Here is a 15348-nt window from a genome sequence, read left to right as displayed (position 1 = left end):
TTTGCTTTCGCAAATTTTTGGTTCTTCCCTCGCCGGGATTCGAACCCATGCTACTGTGATATCGTGACACCAAATCGCCTGCACTGCAGCCGTCCCGCTAGACCACACGACCACCTGGGCTCTCAAAAAAAGAGCTTTCGGTGGGCATGTATCACCTTTTCACGTCAGTTATATATATATATATATATATATATATATATATCATGTACTGTAGTACGCCGTTAGATTAAAACTGACGAGGAAAGGCAACACATGGCCAGCGAAAGCTCTATAATTGTAGAGCCCAGGTGGTCGTGTGGTCTAGTGGGACGGCTGCAGTGCAGGCGTTTTGGTGTCACGATATCACAGTTGCATGGGTTCGAATCCCGGCGAGGAAAGAACCATTAATTTGCGAAAGCAAATTTACAGATCTCACATTGTTGGGTTGATGTTTAGACGAGTTGTATATACATTATGTACACAGCCATGTATCACCATCATTGATGGCGATCCGATGGATACATCTGTTGTAGAGTTGTCAATGACTCAGACGTACTTATAAATATAATTATTTTCTGTTACTGTATCTTACATTCATTTGTAGGAGCCTTTAAAATAGATAATTTAGCTGATCTGTAACAATAACATCTTCATGCCTTATATATCATGAGCTGAAGTACGCCGCTAGATTAAAACTGACAAGGAAAGGTCACACATGGCCAGCGAAAGATATATTATTGTAGAGCCCAGGTGGTCGTGTGGTCTAGCGGGACGGCTGCAGTGCAGGCGATTTGGTGTCACGATATCACAGTATCATGGGTTCGAATCCCGGGGAGGGAAGAACCAATAATTTGCGAAAGCAAATTTACAGATCTAACATTGTTGGGTTGATGTTTAGAAGAGCTGTATATATATTTATATATATAAATGGCGATTAAGGGCGTAGCAAGAGATGATTTCTCGTTCAATGGCAGAATTGGGTTTTTCTTGTCAGGGAATGAGGAATCACTAAATATCGGTATGTCTCAGGAAATTTATTTGGAAAAAAGTGACGCAACTTACCATTATGGAAAAGGAAAAACTACAACCAATCCTTTCTTAATGATTCTTTATTTGCTACATCAATCGAGGGAGACGTCCTTACATTGGTAGCATTTAACTAGCACATGTCTTGTTACAGGTTTCTTAATGTACTTTTTTTATATATAAGTATATCACAGACGACACAAATGTGAACAACCAGATAAATTTTCTAAACAATTTTATGATACCTTTCAATTAATAATGTGCACTTCATTAGGGACTTTCATATGCTCATTTTCCTATTACATGTACCTTCTGATATGTGTGGTTTTTTTTGTCTCTCACATCAAGGACTTATATAGACTTATATATTCTATATACGTCCCTGCTCTGCTCACATATATATATACTTCCTATTAAATCAGTCAACCATGTTCGACAAAGTTTCATATTATTACTCGCCAAAACGTAATACTAAAAAAAATTAAAGACTGAAAGTATATATACATAATATTTATGTTATATGAATTTAAAGTCATAAGAAACCTCAAATCAAAAAAAATAATGCATATGTTTTTTATAACTCAATGGATAGTTTTCATTATAAAACTTATGTACATATACTTTTTTCTGACGAAAATTCTTTAATTTATTCATTTTTAGAAGAAGTTTACTTTATTTTAATTGCTTGCTTCCAGCAACCAATTCCCCCGACATATTTTCCGTATGCAAAGTGACCTCAGTGTAACCCATCTCGTAAAACTCCGGTGATCACAATACGCATGGATGTCCTTAAAATAAACTATTATCTGAATACACATGTTAAACACGTGCTCTCTTTCCATGCTTTTTTGTTTATTTTTTGTCGATTGTTGACAAACAGGTGACCATCGTTAAACTTCGGCTTCAAAACACGAACTTTAATTACCTGCCATATTTTCACAACAACACTGACCGATTGAAAAAAAAATTGACGATTATACGAAATTTACAAGAAAAAAATGACAAATTCGTGCACAGAAGACTAAGTTTATGATGTGTGTATGCATTGGTTCAAGAATTGGAAGAACATAATTTTTCACCGGTCACTCGTTTCTTATGACTTTAAGGCGGAATTTCTACATAAGTAAGCCCCCTACCAAAACCAATAACAACAACAATGAATACGATTTGTAAGTAACAATTAATTCCATATATATGCTCTAATCAACAAAAGTTTTGTCACACTGAGTTATATTAACTAAATTATTAGAACCTAAATGATTTATAATATGAGAATAGTTTGGTAAACAAATATCTCTACACTTTATAATGTTTCTTAAAATATCTATCCTGTCCTTTAACCCTGACCCGATCCATGTAAAATATGTCATCCAAATGGTTCCCTATAGAATAGTCTGTAAATGCCTATATAAACCTTCTTATTGATCCCAATTTCAGAAAGACAATTATACAATATTTTTGAGAGTATTCAAATGGCTTATCTGTGGATTATAACATCTAGAAATTTGAGGTTTTTTTTCAGTTGAATAACGAATTTCAGTTTGAATTCACTACATGTAAACTATTTGACAATTTATAAAATCTTATTTTAAAAGTCTTCTAAACCGTGTTCCAATTTTCCCTAGATGTTATCAACATATTTCCAGTATGCATACAGCTGTAGATAACTCTTTTGAAATTATTATTCTTCACATTGTGCGAGGTAAGTACAATCATAATCCATGACCTGATGAAAACTGATAGCTGTTCCTTCGATTTGAAGAAAGTCTTTCTTATCATGCTGAAATCATTAGTTTCTAGGTTCATCATTTGAAGAACATCTTCAGTTGTGCTTGATTTATAAGATCGATTTTCTAATGCATTTTACATGCTTATCATGCTTCTTTTCCTGGTACACTTGGATACAACTTAGTTACATCTAAACAAAACATTATTGTGTTCTCTAGTAATTAATGGCTGTTGAATTTCATTTAATTTGTTTAAAACATCAGTTGTGTTTTTAATATAGCTGCACACAAGTTTCGAAATTAAATCGAAAGCTCATTGTTTACTACTTCATCTATCTTTTCTGTAGAATGATTCCGTCCATTAATAATTGTTCTTATAGATGATTGTTCTTAATATGCAATTTAAGATTTGCTTTCTAGGACATGTTACTTTCGGCACTTCAGCTTTTTGTTTGTAGTCTTCTGTGTTCATTATAACAACACAGATGGATTTATACCTCAGTATTATCACGATGATTTCAATATATAACAGTTCTGGCATTACCTTTTTGCTTCTTCCTTGGTAATTAGAAATATAAAAATGTGGTAAGAGTGCCAATAAGACGAATTACTATACTAACAATTATAGGTCGAAGAACGGCCTTGAACACAGATCCTTGGCTAACACCCAACCGGAATGTTAATTTTAAATTTCAAAATTAATCATTGATATAAACTATAAATTTACATTATTCATTAATTAAAGCTGACTGGTCATCACATCTATTGTAGTCTGCTCCTCTATCTAATAACAACTTTACTATTTCGGTATGGCCTTGTGTGCAAGCCTTCATAACAGATGAATGACCTAATTTGTCACATTTATCGTATTCTGCCCCTCTGTCCAACAACATCTTTACTATTTCTGTATGACCATGAGCACAAGATATCATTAGAGGTGACTGTCCACGTTCGTCAAATGTATTAAAGTCTGCTCCTCTGTCTAGCAACATCTTTACTATTTCTGTATGACCATGTGCACATGCTATCATTAGAGGTGACTGTCCACATCTGTCACACCTATTACAGTCTACTCCTCTATTCAACAACAACTCTATTATTTCTGTCTTATCATGTTTACAAGACATCATTAAAGGTGATTCACCATAAAGGTCACACTCATCACACTCTGCCCCTCTGTCTAACAACATCTTTACTATTTCTTTATGACCATGTGCACAAGCCATCATTAGAGGTGACTGTCCACGTTCGTCACATTTATTCAAGTCTACCCTTCTGTCTAACAACATCTTTACTACTTCTGTATGTCCATGTTTACAAGACATCATTACCGGTGACTGTCCACACATGTCACAATTATCATAGGCTGCACCTCTGTCTAATAAGATCTTTACAACTTCTGTATGACCATGTTCACAAGACATCGTTACGGGTGATTCACCATACCAGTCACATGTATTACAGTCTGCTCCTCTGTCCAACAACATCTTTACTATTTCTGTGTGACCATGTTCACACGCCTTCATTAAGGATGACACGCCATAAAAATTACGTTTGTTGACATCCACACCAAGTTTAAAACACCATCGAACCAAATCAATATCACCAATAACACAACATTTCAAAAGAACACTATCATCCTCATCATTATCATTATCGTCATCCTCATCATCATCCTCCTCTTTCTCCTCCTCCTCCTCCTCATCATCATCATTATAATTTTCATCATCAATGCTTTCCCTGTGTTTGGGTTTATTACAGATGTGTGCAAGCTGTCTTTGGTGAAATTTATCAAGTTTATACAAATGAATAAGAAATTGCTGTCTGAAATTAGACATTTGCATATTTATGTTATTAAATACATCTTGAATTTTTCCATTTGACCAATCACTGATCATTCTCTGGATATATGAATGATGATACTTTTGAGGTATGACAGTAATAAACTCATCCAAGCAATCTGTTTTTTCGAGTGAAAATCTCTCCTTGATCAAACCACTGTTTGCATTTTTTATCAAGCAAGTAATTATTTTTTGTCCAAAGTAGTAAGTTAGAAAGTCAAATATTTTATCATGTATGATCTTGTATATGTTTTTTGATTTCTTGATGAATGTATCTTTCAGCGAGTTTAGTTCATCCAGTAATACAAATCTTGATGTTCCCCTGTCTAATCTACATGCCTCAAATGTGTTCTCAAAGATAATCTTTGTTTCTTCATTTACCTCTTCTGTCAACATTTCATCTTTTAATTTGTTGTTAAATATCACGCATAAAGCCAAAGCACAGTATTTAGTGTTATGTCCTTTTTTATGGAGCTTTTCAATCTCCGCTTCATAAACTGAAAAAGGTTTTCGAAAGAATTTTGTAACATTAAAATTAGGATTATCATGGTACAGTTTACATAAAAGAGGGAAACAATCATATAAGTTGTAATAGTCAGTAATAGCTGAGGCTTCTGTTTTCAGATATAATTCTGCAATTGACTGTTTTTCACTTTTTGACAAACACATGTTCTCTGATAACATGTTACAAACACACGATTTGGTGAAAATTGATAACGATTCAAACTTCTCATCCTGATACACTTGTAACCGACATGCTGCTAATATTTTGGTTTGATGTTTTTCAAGCATTTGGTTTATCTCTTCAATGACTGGTTCCCAACTTTTAATGTCACTCTGGTTAACAGAAAAATTTCCGCATAAATCATCAACAACAAACAATGTTTTCTTATTTGTATTGTTAAACTTGACAATGTCGCCTGGATCTGTCACCAGAAGAACATCATACTCTTCTTCTGCCATTTGTAAAGCTACATGTCGGAGAGTGACTGTTTTTCCTACACCAGAACTAGCAGTTATAGTAACACAACTGTTTTCCTTTATTGATTTAAGTACTTTTTGGGCAGCTCTTGTGGTTATAAACATCTTATCATCATTGTCCTTCCAGGATTTCAGTGTTTCTTTAGTTCTTTCTGAAATATACATTAAGGAATATTTTAAAAGAAGGGCGAAAGATACCAGAGGTTCAGTCAAACTAATAGATAAAAAATAAACTGAAAATGACAGGACTAAAAATAAAAAGACACACATACAAATACTAGTACACCTGTCACAACATAGAAAAGCAAAGACTAAGCAACACGAACCCCACAAAAATCTTGGGTCGATCGCAGGTGCTGGGGAAAGGTGAGCAAATCCTGCTCCACATGTGGCTCCTGTCATGTTGTTCATGTTATGACAAACCCCGGTTAATAGTCTAATTTCCTACGGTGTAGGTTTTACATTTTTTGGTGTATGGACCCTGAATATAAATTAAAAATCTGTATTACACATTTACCTTAAAATTATTTGAGTTGTTTCATCATCTTTAAACATAAACAGATATATTTTCACATCAACAATTGTGTTTGTACTCTAAAAGAAATAAAATGCTTCGCTCAGCACAGTCTGATGAGTCAGCAGAGGTCAAACCCTGAACATTCGAGAAGTTTGGACACAATATTCAAGTTTGATGCTGTCTAAATTTGGATTGTGATAACATTTTTGACATGATCTAGGTTTCTGTAACAAAGTGAGTGTTATCAAAACTCTACAAAATTTGAAATGGGACATTTAATGATCTTAGTATTATTTTGTATCCGAAATCTGACAACATGGTTATATTCAGCATATTAAAATAAGGCCAAAAATTGAATTTAAGTTGAAATCAACTTTATTTTCGGACCCTTCTAACATAATATGGACTAACTTGAAAACAGGGCTCTAAATAAAAAAATCAAGATGCACAATAGGATTCAGCATACCATAGAGCAGCAACAATTCAGTTTTTGATGAAATCAAATAAAGCTAAATTTTGGAATCTTTGAACCCCAATGTTGACAAATTCAAAATGGGGCCAAATATCCATATAAATAGCAAAAAGTGAATTTAAAAAAATAACAAACTCCAGGAAAATTCAAATCAGAGAATTGGTAGCCAAATGTTTTGTGAGTAAAGATGTGTATTCTGAATCTAACCATGTTGTTAGATTTCAAGTCATACTAGGTAAATCAAATGTCCCATTTCAAATTTCAGCCAGTTACGATTGCGATCAATGGAAATCATTACTTTGTGCATCCGCAATTCTATAACACCTTCAAGGTCACATTAAAACAACTGCCATATACCTAACTTGGTACAAGCATTTCAAAAAGAGAATGATGAGTTAAACTACAGTTGTTAATAATGAGAGTATTGTACTGAAATTTAAAATTAATTGGTAATTTTAAGGTTTTAATTATATTACAACAAAGATCGTTTTCACTGTCAAATCCTTCCAAAGTATAATACTTATTAAGTCAGCTTAATAAAATGAATTGTTTACCTCTAACATTCCAAGGTACTGTATCATTTTGAACACTTTTCAACCTTTTTACTTCTTTTGTCATTTCTATATGATTATTTTGAAGGACTTCATGGGATCTTTTTAAACTATCAAGTGACTCTCTCAGTTCCCTGATTTCCTCATTAGAACGTTTGATATCCATCATAATTTCTCTATTTGTTTGGTCCAGTGTTTTGGTTCTTAGTTGATCACAGTCCTCCTTCATATGCTGTCCTCCTAATCTTCCTATGGCCTAATCATCAATAAGAACAATGTTAATTTGTGTGTTTATCAAATTAACATATATCATCATAAACGAAACCCAATTACTTTACATTGCCAATAAATTCATAATGATTGTAATAAATAATAAAGACGACTTCAGTATGTATCATAAAGAAATTTATCCTGTTGAACTAACTTTAAATAAAGCTAGCTAATACTAACAATGACCACTGCCCTTTCGTCAATCTTGATATGTATATCATAAATGGGAAGCTTAATACAAAAAGAGATGATAAAAGAGATGATTTTTCATTAATAATCCATTTTTAGATGGTGACGTTCCATTGTAACCATCTTATGGTGTTTATATATCTCAACTTGTATGATACACTCATGTATGTAACAACATATTACATTCTAGAGAGAGAAATTTATGTATTACTGAAAAATTATTACACCAGGGTCTTCGATATAACAAACTAGTCAAAACATTTCTTTATCATCGGTACAAGGACATCATTTGTAAATATAACTCAACATAAAATTGAGAATGGAAATGGGAAATGCAGACTTAAAAAATATCTTATATGGTCAGGTATTTCACATCAAATCTTTTATGGTAATATTCTTTACAAAGCACAAAAATGTCAGATTCACTTCAAAAGCTAACAAAACCTTTAAACAGATTTATTAAGAAGGGATAGATACCGGTAGTTACAATACTGTTGTGAGGTCATTAAAGATGGCATATTTGGCTTTAATATTGATTCACTTACAGGGTCTTTGCATCGGAATTAAACACATTTATCCTAAAACCATTTGTTGGCATGACACTGGTTATGTTCTTTTCATATATTTTATGATGGTATAATACTAAACCCGTTATGGGAGGTATTGTGCTTGATATTCATATGATGAAGACATAATCTTTCAATCAGTATAATTGAGATCTGGAGCTGGCTTGTCTGATTAATTTAATTTGTTAATTTATGTATTATTGTCATTTTGTTTAGTTTCTTTTGTTACCTTTTCTGACATCAGACTCAGACTGCTCTTAAACTGATTTTTACTGTGCATATTGTTGTGTGTTTGCTTTTTCTACATTGGCTAAAGGTAAAAGGGGAGGCTTGAGATCTCAAAAATAAAATTGAGAATGGAAATGGGGAATGTGTCAAAGAGACAACAACCCGACCAAATAAAAAACAACAGCAGAAGGTCACCAACAGGTCTTCAATGTAGCGAGAAATTCCCGCACCCAGAGGCGTCCTTCAGATGGCCCCTAAACAAATATATACTAGTCCAGTGATAATGAACGCCATTCTTATTTCCAAATTGTACACAAGAAACTAAAATTAAAATAATACAAGACTAACAAAGGCCAGAGGCTCCTGACTTGGGACAGGCGCAAAAATGCGGCGGGGTTAAACATGTTTGTGAGATCTCAACCCTCCCCCTATACCTCTACCTAACAATACGCACATTAAAATTCAGTTCAAGAGAAGTCCAAGTCTGATGTCAGAAGATGTAACCAAAGAAAATAAACATTAAAGAACCTTAGTGAGCACGCTCACATACCCCACGTCCCCACATTGTCTTTGGAGAAATTAAATAAGTGTAAGAAAAAAAATTGTATAAGAAAAATTAATTTCCTGTTAATATGCACATCTAAATAGTATGTCCTTATTATCTAAAACATTTCATGAAATTCTGTTGTGTGGTTTCAAAGGAGTTGAGATGACAAACTGTTGCAGAAGTACATTGAAGCAAATAAGTTCAAAGGGATGTAACTCCTAGAAAAAAAATTGAATCGCAATTTCCCGTCTATATGCACAACTACATAGTATGTCCTTATTATCTACAAAATTTCATGAAATTCTGTTGTGTGGTTTCAAAGGAGTTGAGATGACAAACTGTTGCAGAAGTACATTGAAGCAAATAAGTTCAAAGGGGCGTAACTCCTAGAAAAAAAATTGAATCGCAATTTCCCGTCGATATGCACAACTACATAGTTTGTCCTTATTATCTGAAAAGGTTTCGTAAAATTCTGTTGTGTGGTTTGAGAGGAGGTGCGATGACAAACTGTTGCAGTAGTACATTAAAGTAAATAAGTTCAAAGGGGCGTAACTCCTAGAAAAAAATTGAATCGCAATTTCCCATTGATATGCACAACTACATAGTATGTCCTTATTATCTGAAAAGGTTTCGTGAAATTCTGTTGTGTGGTTTGAGAGGAGTTGCGATGACAAACTGTTGCAGTAGTACATTAAAGTAAATAAGTTCAAAGGGGTGTAACTCCTAGAAAAAAAATTGAATCGCAATTTCCAGTCGATATGCACAACTACATATTATGTCCTTATTATCTGAAAAAGTTTCGTGAAATTCTGTTGAGTGGTTTGAGAGGAGTTGCGATGACAAACTGTTGCAGTAGTACATTAAAGTAAATAAGTTCAAAGGGACGTAACTCCTAGAAAAAAAATTGAATCGCAATTTCCCGTCGATATGCACAACTAAATAGTATGTCCTTATTACCTGAAAAGGTTTCGTGAAAGTAACTCCTAGAAAAAAAATTGAATCGCAATTTCCCGTCGATATGCACAACTACATAGTATATGTCCTTATTACCTGAAAAGGTTTCGTGGAATTCTGTTATGTCATGTGGTTTGAGAGGAGTTGCGATGACAAGAAACAGGACTGACAGACGGACAGACGGACTGACGGACGGACGGACGGGTCAAAAACATTATACCCTCCGCATCTCGTTGCGTGGGGTATAAAAATGACAATAATACATAAATAACAACAGACTACTAGCAGTTAACTGACATGCCAGCTCCAGACTTCAATTAAACTGACTGAAAGATTATGATTTCATCATATGAACATCAGGCACAATCCTTCCCGTTAGGGGTTAAGTATCCTACCATCATAACATATATGAGAAGAAGATAACCCGTGTCATGCCAACAACTGTTTTTAATAAATGTGTTTAGTTCCGATGCAAAGACCTTATCAGTGACTCAATATTAACGCCAAAATATGCAATCTTTAATGACTTGACAACAGTATCGTAATTATATCCCTTATAAGTTTATTCAAAGGTTTTTGTAGGTTTCTGAGGTGAAAACTGACACCTTTGTGCTTTATAAAGAATATTTCCATAAAAAATTGGATGTGAAATACCTAAACGCATTAGACGTCTGCATGTTGAGCTATATTTATGAATGATGTCTTTATACCGATGATAAAATTTAGTAAATGTTTTGACTAGTTTGTGATATCGAAAACCCTGGTGTAATACATAAATTTCTCTTGTTCAAATCTAAATAAAGGCAACAGTAGTATACCGCTGTTCAAAACTCATAAATCCATGGACAAAAAACAAAATCGGGGTAACAACCCAAAACCGAACGAAACGCATTAAATATAAGAGGAGAACAACGACACAACACCGAAACGCAACACACACAGAAACGGACCAAGCATCAGACAAAACACCACGAGAATAACAAATATAACTTGAAAACCAAATACATGAATTTGGGATAGACAAGTACCATGCCACGTCTTATCTCAATATCTCAAAAATAAGAGAAAACACAAACGACTCAACGTTAAAATGCAACACACAGAGAAACGAACAATAATATAACTATAACCATCTTCCTGACTTGGTACAGAACACTTTTAAAGGGGAATAAAAGTGGTGGGTTGAACCTGGTTTCATGGCATGCCAAACCTCGCACTTTAATGGCAAAGTTAAATATAACATTGAAGTGACAACATAATATTACAGGACTACAATACAAATAAATAGGAGAACATATTAGACAAAGAAAAACATGATTAATAGATAACAAAAAGCATTAGGTTTAAAATTCAATACGCCAAAAATGCGCCTTGTCCACACAAGACTCACCAGTGACGCCCAGATATAAAAGATTGAAAGTGAAAAAAGTACAAAGTTGTACAGCACAGAAGATCAAAAGTTAAAAAGGTTTCGCCAAATACGGCATTGTTTTTATGCCCGCGATAAGAACATTCTTATTATATAGAACAATTCATGCTATTGCAAACAGTAAATTTTATCAAATGAATATGAAAGAGATATACACAAAGAAACTGAAGTATTAACTAATTACAGAAAACTAAACCTGAATACATAACGCCTAGATATAAAAGATCGAACGTGAAAAAGGTACAAAGTTGTACAGCACTGAAGATCAAAAGTTGAAAAGGTTTTGACAAATACGGCATTGTTTTTATGCACGGGATAAGAACATCCTTATTATATAGAGCACTTAATGCTATTGCAAACAGTAAATTTTAACAAATGAATATGAAAGAGATATACATAATGAATCTGAAGTATTAACTAATTACAGAAAACTAAACCCAAGTTTATCACAAAATAGACACACATCCGAATCAGTCCAGGCGTCAACGTAATTTAAAAAAATGTGACGTCACATACGATGGCGAAAAGGCAGAAACGTTATGCCACATTTGAATTTATGAAATTTAGAAACAGCATGACGTCACATATGAAAAACTATCATTCAAAAATGAGATAGAATTAGGATTGATTTAGAACTTTAGTTATTTCGCAAACTGGCCCATCTAAAACATTGTTACATACACGAGCGAATCGTACAAGTTGAGATATATAAACACCATAAGATGGTGACAAGGGAACATCACCATCTAAAAACGGATAATTAACGATAGGAAATGAAAAATCATCCCTTTTATCATAAATTTTAGTATTCAGCTTTCCGTTAGTGATATAGATATCAAGATCGAGAAAAGGGCAGTGGTCATTGTTAGTATTAGCTTTATTTAAAATAAGTTCAACAGGATAAATTTCATTAATATACATACTGAAGTTGTCATTATTGAGAGCCAAAATATCATCCAAATATCTAAAAGTATTATTAAATTTGTTTGTCAGATGTTGTTTCTATGGGTCTTTGCTTATTTTTGTCATAAATTGTAACTCATAACAATTCAAAAACAGGTCCGCAATAAGTGGTGCACAGTTAGTCCCCCATTGGAATTCCGATAATCTGACGATATACGGAATCCCCAAAGCGAACAAAAATGTTATCTAGTAAAAATTCAAGGGCATATATAGTATCAAAGCATGTCCAATTAACATAGTTTTTTTGTTTATTGCTAATAAAAAATGACCTAAAAGAGTTTGAACATATATATTCACATTCTGATTTTTTGAATGCCCATTTAATTAGGTGTGTGAATTTTTTCTTAATTAGAATGTGAGGCAATGTGGTATACAGGGTAGAAAAATCAAAACTTTGAACAGATTCAAAATCACCAATATAAGCATGCAATTTATCAAGTACTTCCAACGAGTTCTTGACACTCCAAAAGTAATTTATTCCACTATTTTCGAAGGCCTTATTTGAACAATTTATTATCAGGTTTTTAATTGTACCAAGTGTGCTGGTAAGAAGAATAGACAATTTAGTAGTTGAACAATGGCTTGAAGACGAAATAATTCTATATTTGTAAGGGGTTTTGTGTAGCTTCAGAAGCCAATACATAGTTGGGACTTTCATTGTATTTGGCTCTGCTTGTAAAGCGGTGGCTAAAAGTTTATGTTTGTTACAGATTTCGTTTTCTGAAAATGGAGTCAGTTGGAATGTTGGTGAGTTGGTGATTTCCTTTTTCAGAACCTCAATGTAAAATTTAAGTCAAACAATAATAATATTATTAGCAGCTTTATCGGCCGGGACAAAAACAAATTCCTTGGCTAGTTCTTTTAGTTTATGTTTGATACGAAAAATAGGTTTATTGTGGTTATTGTTAATAGTAAAATGTTCTTTAAAATGTTGAATACGTATATCAACTATCTTCATTTCTGAATTAAAAAAAGAGTCCAAAGATTTTTTGTCACCTTTTTCCCGTTTTATCCATTTCATACAGTTTGTATGGCGTGAGTCGTGGATGATATTACGACACTCATTCCAATTAATAATTGATGGGGGACGATATTTAGGTCCTTTACTGAGGAATGATTTTAACTTCGTCTTGAACGATGTTAAGATCTCCTGTTATAACATGGGAAATGGGTCCATAAATATATTCGGAATTACTGCAATTACATGAAGTAGGTGTATTTTCACTGATATTAACATCTTGACACAATTGACTATAATTAAACACAAATTTCTGGGTAGATTTCTTGTAAATATAACAAATAAGAGGTAGCTCAGTATTGTCAAAATATCCAGGAATTTGTTCTTTAACAGAATGGTCGTTAAATATACCCGCAATATTTACAAAATCGAAGCCTGTATTGACATACTTAATTTTAATAAAATGTTTTTTATGATCTTCAGTGCGATTAATTTTGGGAAATAATTTAGAACAACAATATGCCATAATAATTTGAACAATTTCATACTTAGGACTGCTATATGAAATTGTGTTGCAATCCTTCAAAATTTTATTTAACTTATTAACCGGTAACGAACAGAGTTTTGCTAACAGATAATGTCTGCCGTTGTTTTTTGAAATAGAAATTAGGTCCGAAATATTGGTATGATTGGCCCGAGATTTTCTTTGATTGCGATTTGTTCTACGACCATGAGAACGTTTTTTACGAACAGTTTTAGAAACTATATCCAAAATGCTAAGGGAATTGGTTCTAGATATATTACCAATTCCCATGATATTATCATTTAGACCAAGAGGGTAAACTGTCTGTAATTTTTTAATCCAATTTAATTCAATAATTTTCCGTGATCGTAAAACATGTTTAACCCGCCACATTTTTGCGCCTTTCTCAAGTCAGGAGCCTCTGGCCTTTGTTAGTCTTGTATGATTTTAAATTTTAGTTTCTTATGTAAAACTCAGAGTTCAGTATGGCAACCATTATCACTGTACTTAGTATACATATTTTTTAAGGGGGCAGCTGAAGGACACCTATGGGTACGGGAGTTTCTCGCTACATTGAAGACCCATTGGTGGCCTTCAGCTGTTGTCTGCTCTATGGATGGGTTGTTGTTGCTTTGACCCATTCCCAATTTCCTTTCTCATTTTTATCATAGACTGGGCCACTCACCTTGGTCTATTGCATATTTAAAAATTTGTAAGGGTTCCGCGGAACCCAGTGTCTCGCCTACTTTTGCTGTAAATTGCAGGATCAACAAAAATGAGGGAAAAAAATCAATAAAACTATTCGCTTGATACCATGTTTGGGTTGTAGGAAGCTTCTGTCCAAGTTTGGTAAAAAATCCTGGATAGTTTATGAATCTAATAAATGTTTTAAAAACTTTAACTGCAGACTGTAGTGCGGTGACTAAAGGCAGATTTTTTTGAATTTAATCTCCCCACCGAACACACACCTATATAATATATCATTGGAAAGAGGAAATCGTGTACTATAATACTATGCCTGTCGTCATCACTTGATATGGTCACATTTTTTTCAAATTGAGGTCAAAGGTCATATGTAAAAATCTTTGAAAATTTGGGAGGGTTTGAATTTTGACATTTTTTTCTATTTCTAAACTATACCTAAATAAAAATGATACTGTTTTGGCTTTATTAAGTTTGTTATTATACATTAACCTCAATCATTGAGATTTTTTTTATTAAAAAAAATCCTAAAACGACGTTTTATAAACAAAACTTCAAAAATCAAGTTTTCAACCTATTAAATGTTTTTAGCACCTTAACCTTATGAAAAATTTCAATTTCGGTTAAAAAATCAAGTGTCATGCAGGGCAATACTTTAAAATTATTTTCTAAACTATCATTTTGGTTGAGGTATCAAACCAAAGCAATATAACTCTTCAGTCAAATATGACCTCAAATTGAATTTGTGGATACTTATATAGACTACTCATTGTTTTTGGTTGTTTTTTACAATTATTACTACTTCCATAGTATAATTTGTTGTTGTGTATTTAACTCTGGTAAATATCTATTATATCATAGGTTTTGTACCTATATCCCCCCTTTTTTTCCTTGCAACGTACCACAAACTTTAAAAGTATTTCAT

The 15348-nt window shown here is 33.2% G+C and overlaps 1 protein-coding gene across 1 annotated transcript in view; it reads right to left on the bottom strand.

The window, feature by feature from the left end:
• Nucleotides 1–2106: 2106 nt before the first annotated feature.
• Nucleotides 2107–15348, bottom strand: part of LOC134710178 (uncharacterized) — a 35769-nt gene continuing 22527 nt past the window's right edge. The window contains exons 4-5 of the mRNA XM_063570402.1: nt 7098–7350; nt 2107–5706 (exon numbers count right to left, since the gene is read on the bottom strand). Of these exons, the coding sequence (XP_063426472.1) occupies nt 3461–5706; nt 7098–7350 (2499 nt within the window). The 3' untranslated portion in view covers nt 2107–3460. The remainder of the gene's footprint in view (nt 5707–7097; nt 7351–15348) is intronic.

This window comes from Mytilus trossulus, chromosome 3, assembly GCF_036588685.1.
Source record: "Mytilus trossulus isolate FHL-02 chromosome 3, PNRI_Mtr1.1.1.hap1, whole genome shotgun sequence".
NCBI lineage: Eukaryota > Metazoa > Mollusca > Bivalvia > Mytilida > Mytilidae > Mytilus > Mytilus trossulus.
This window is presented reverse-complemented; position numbering and strand designations above follow the sequence as displayed.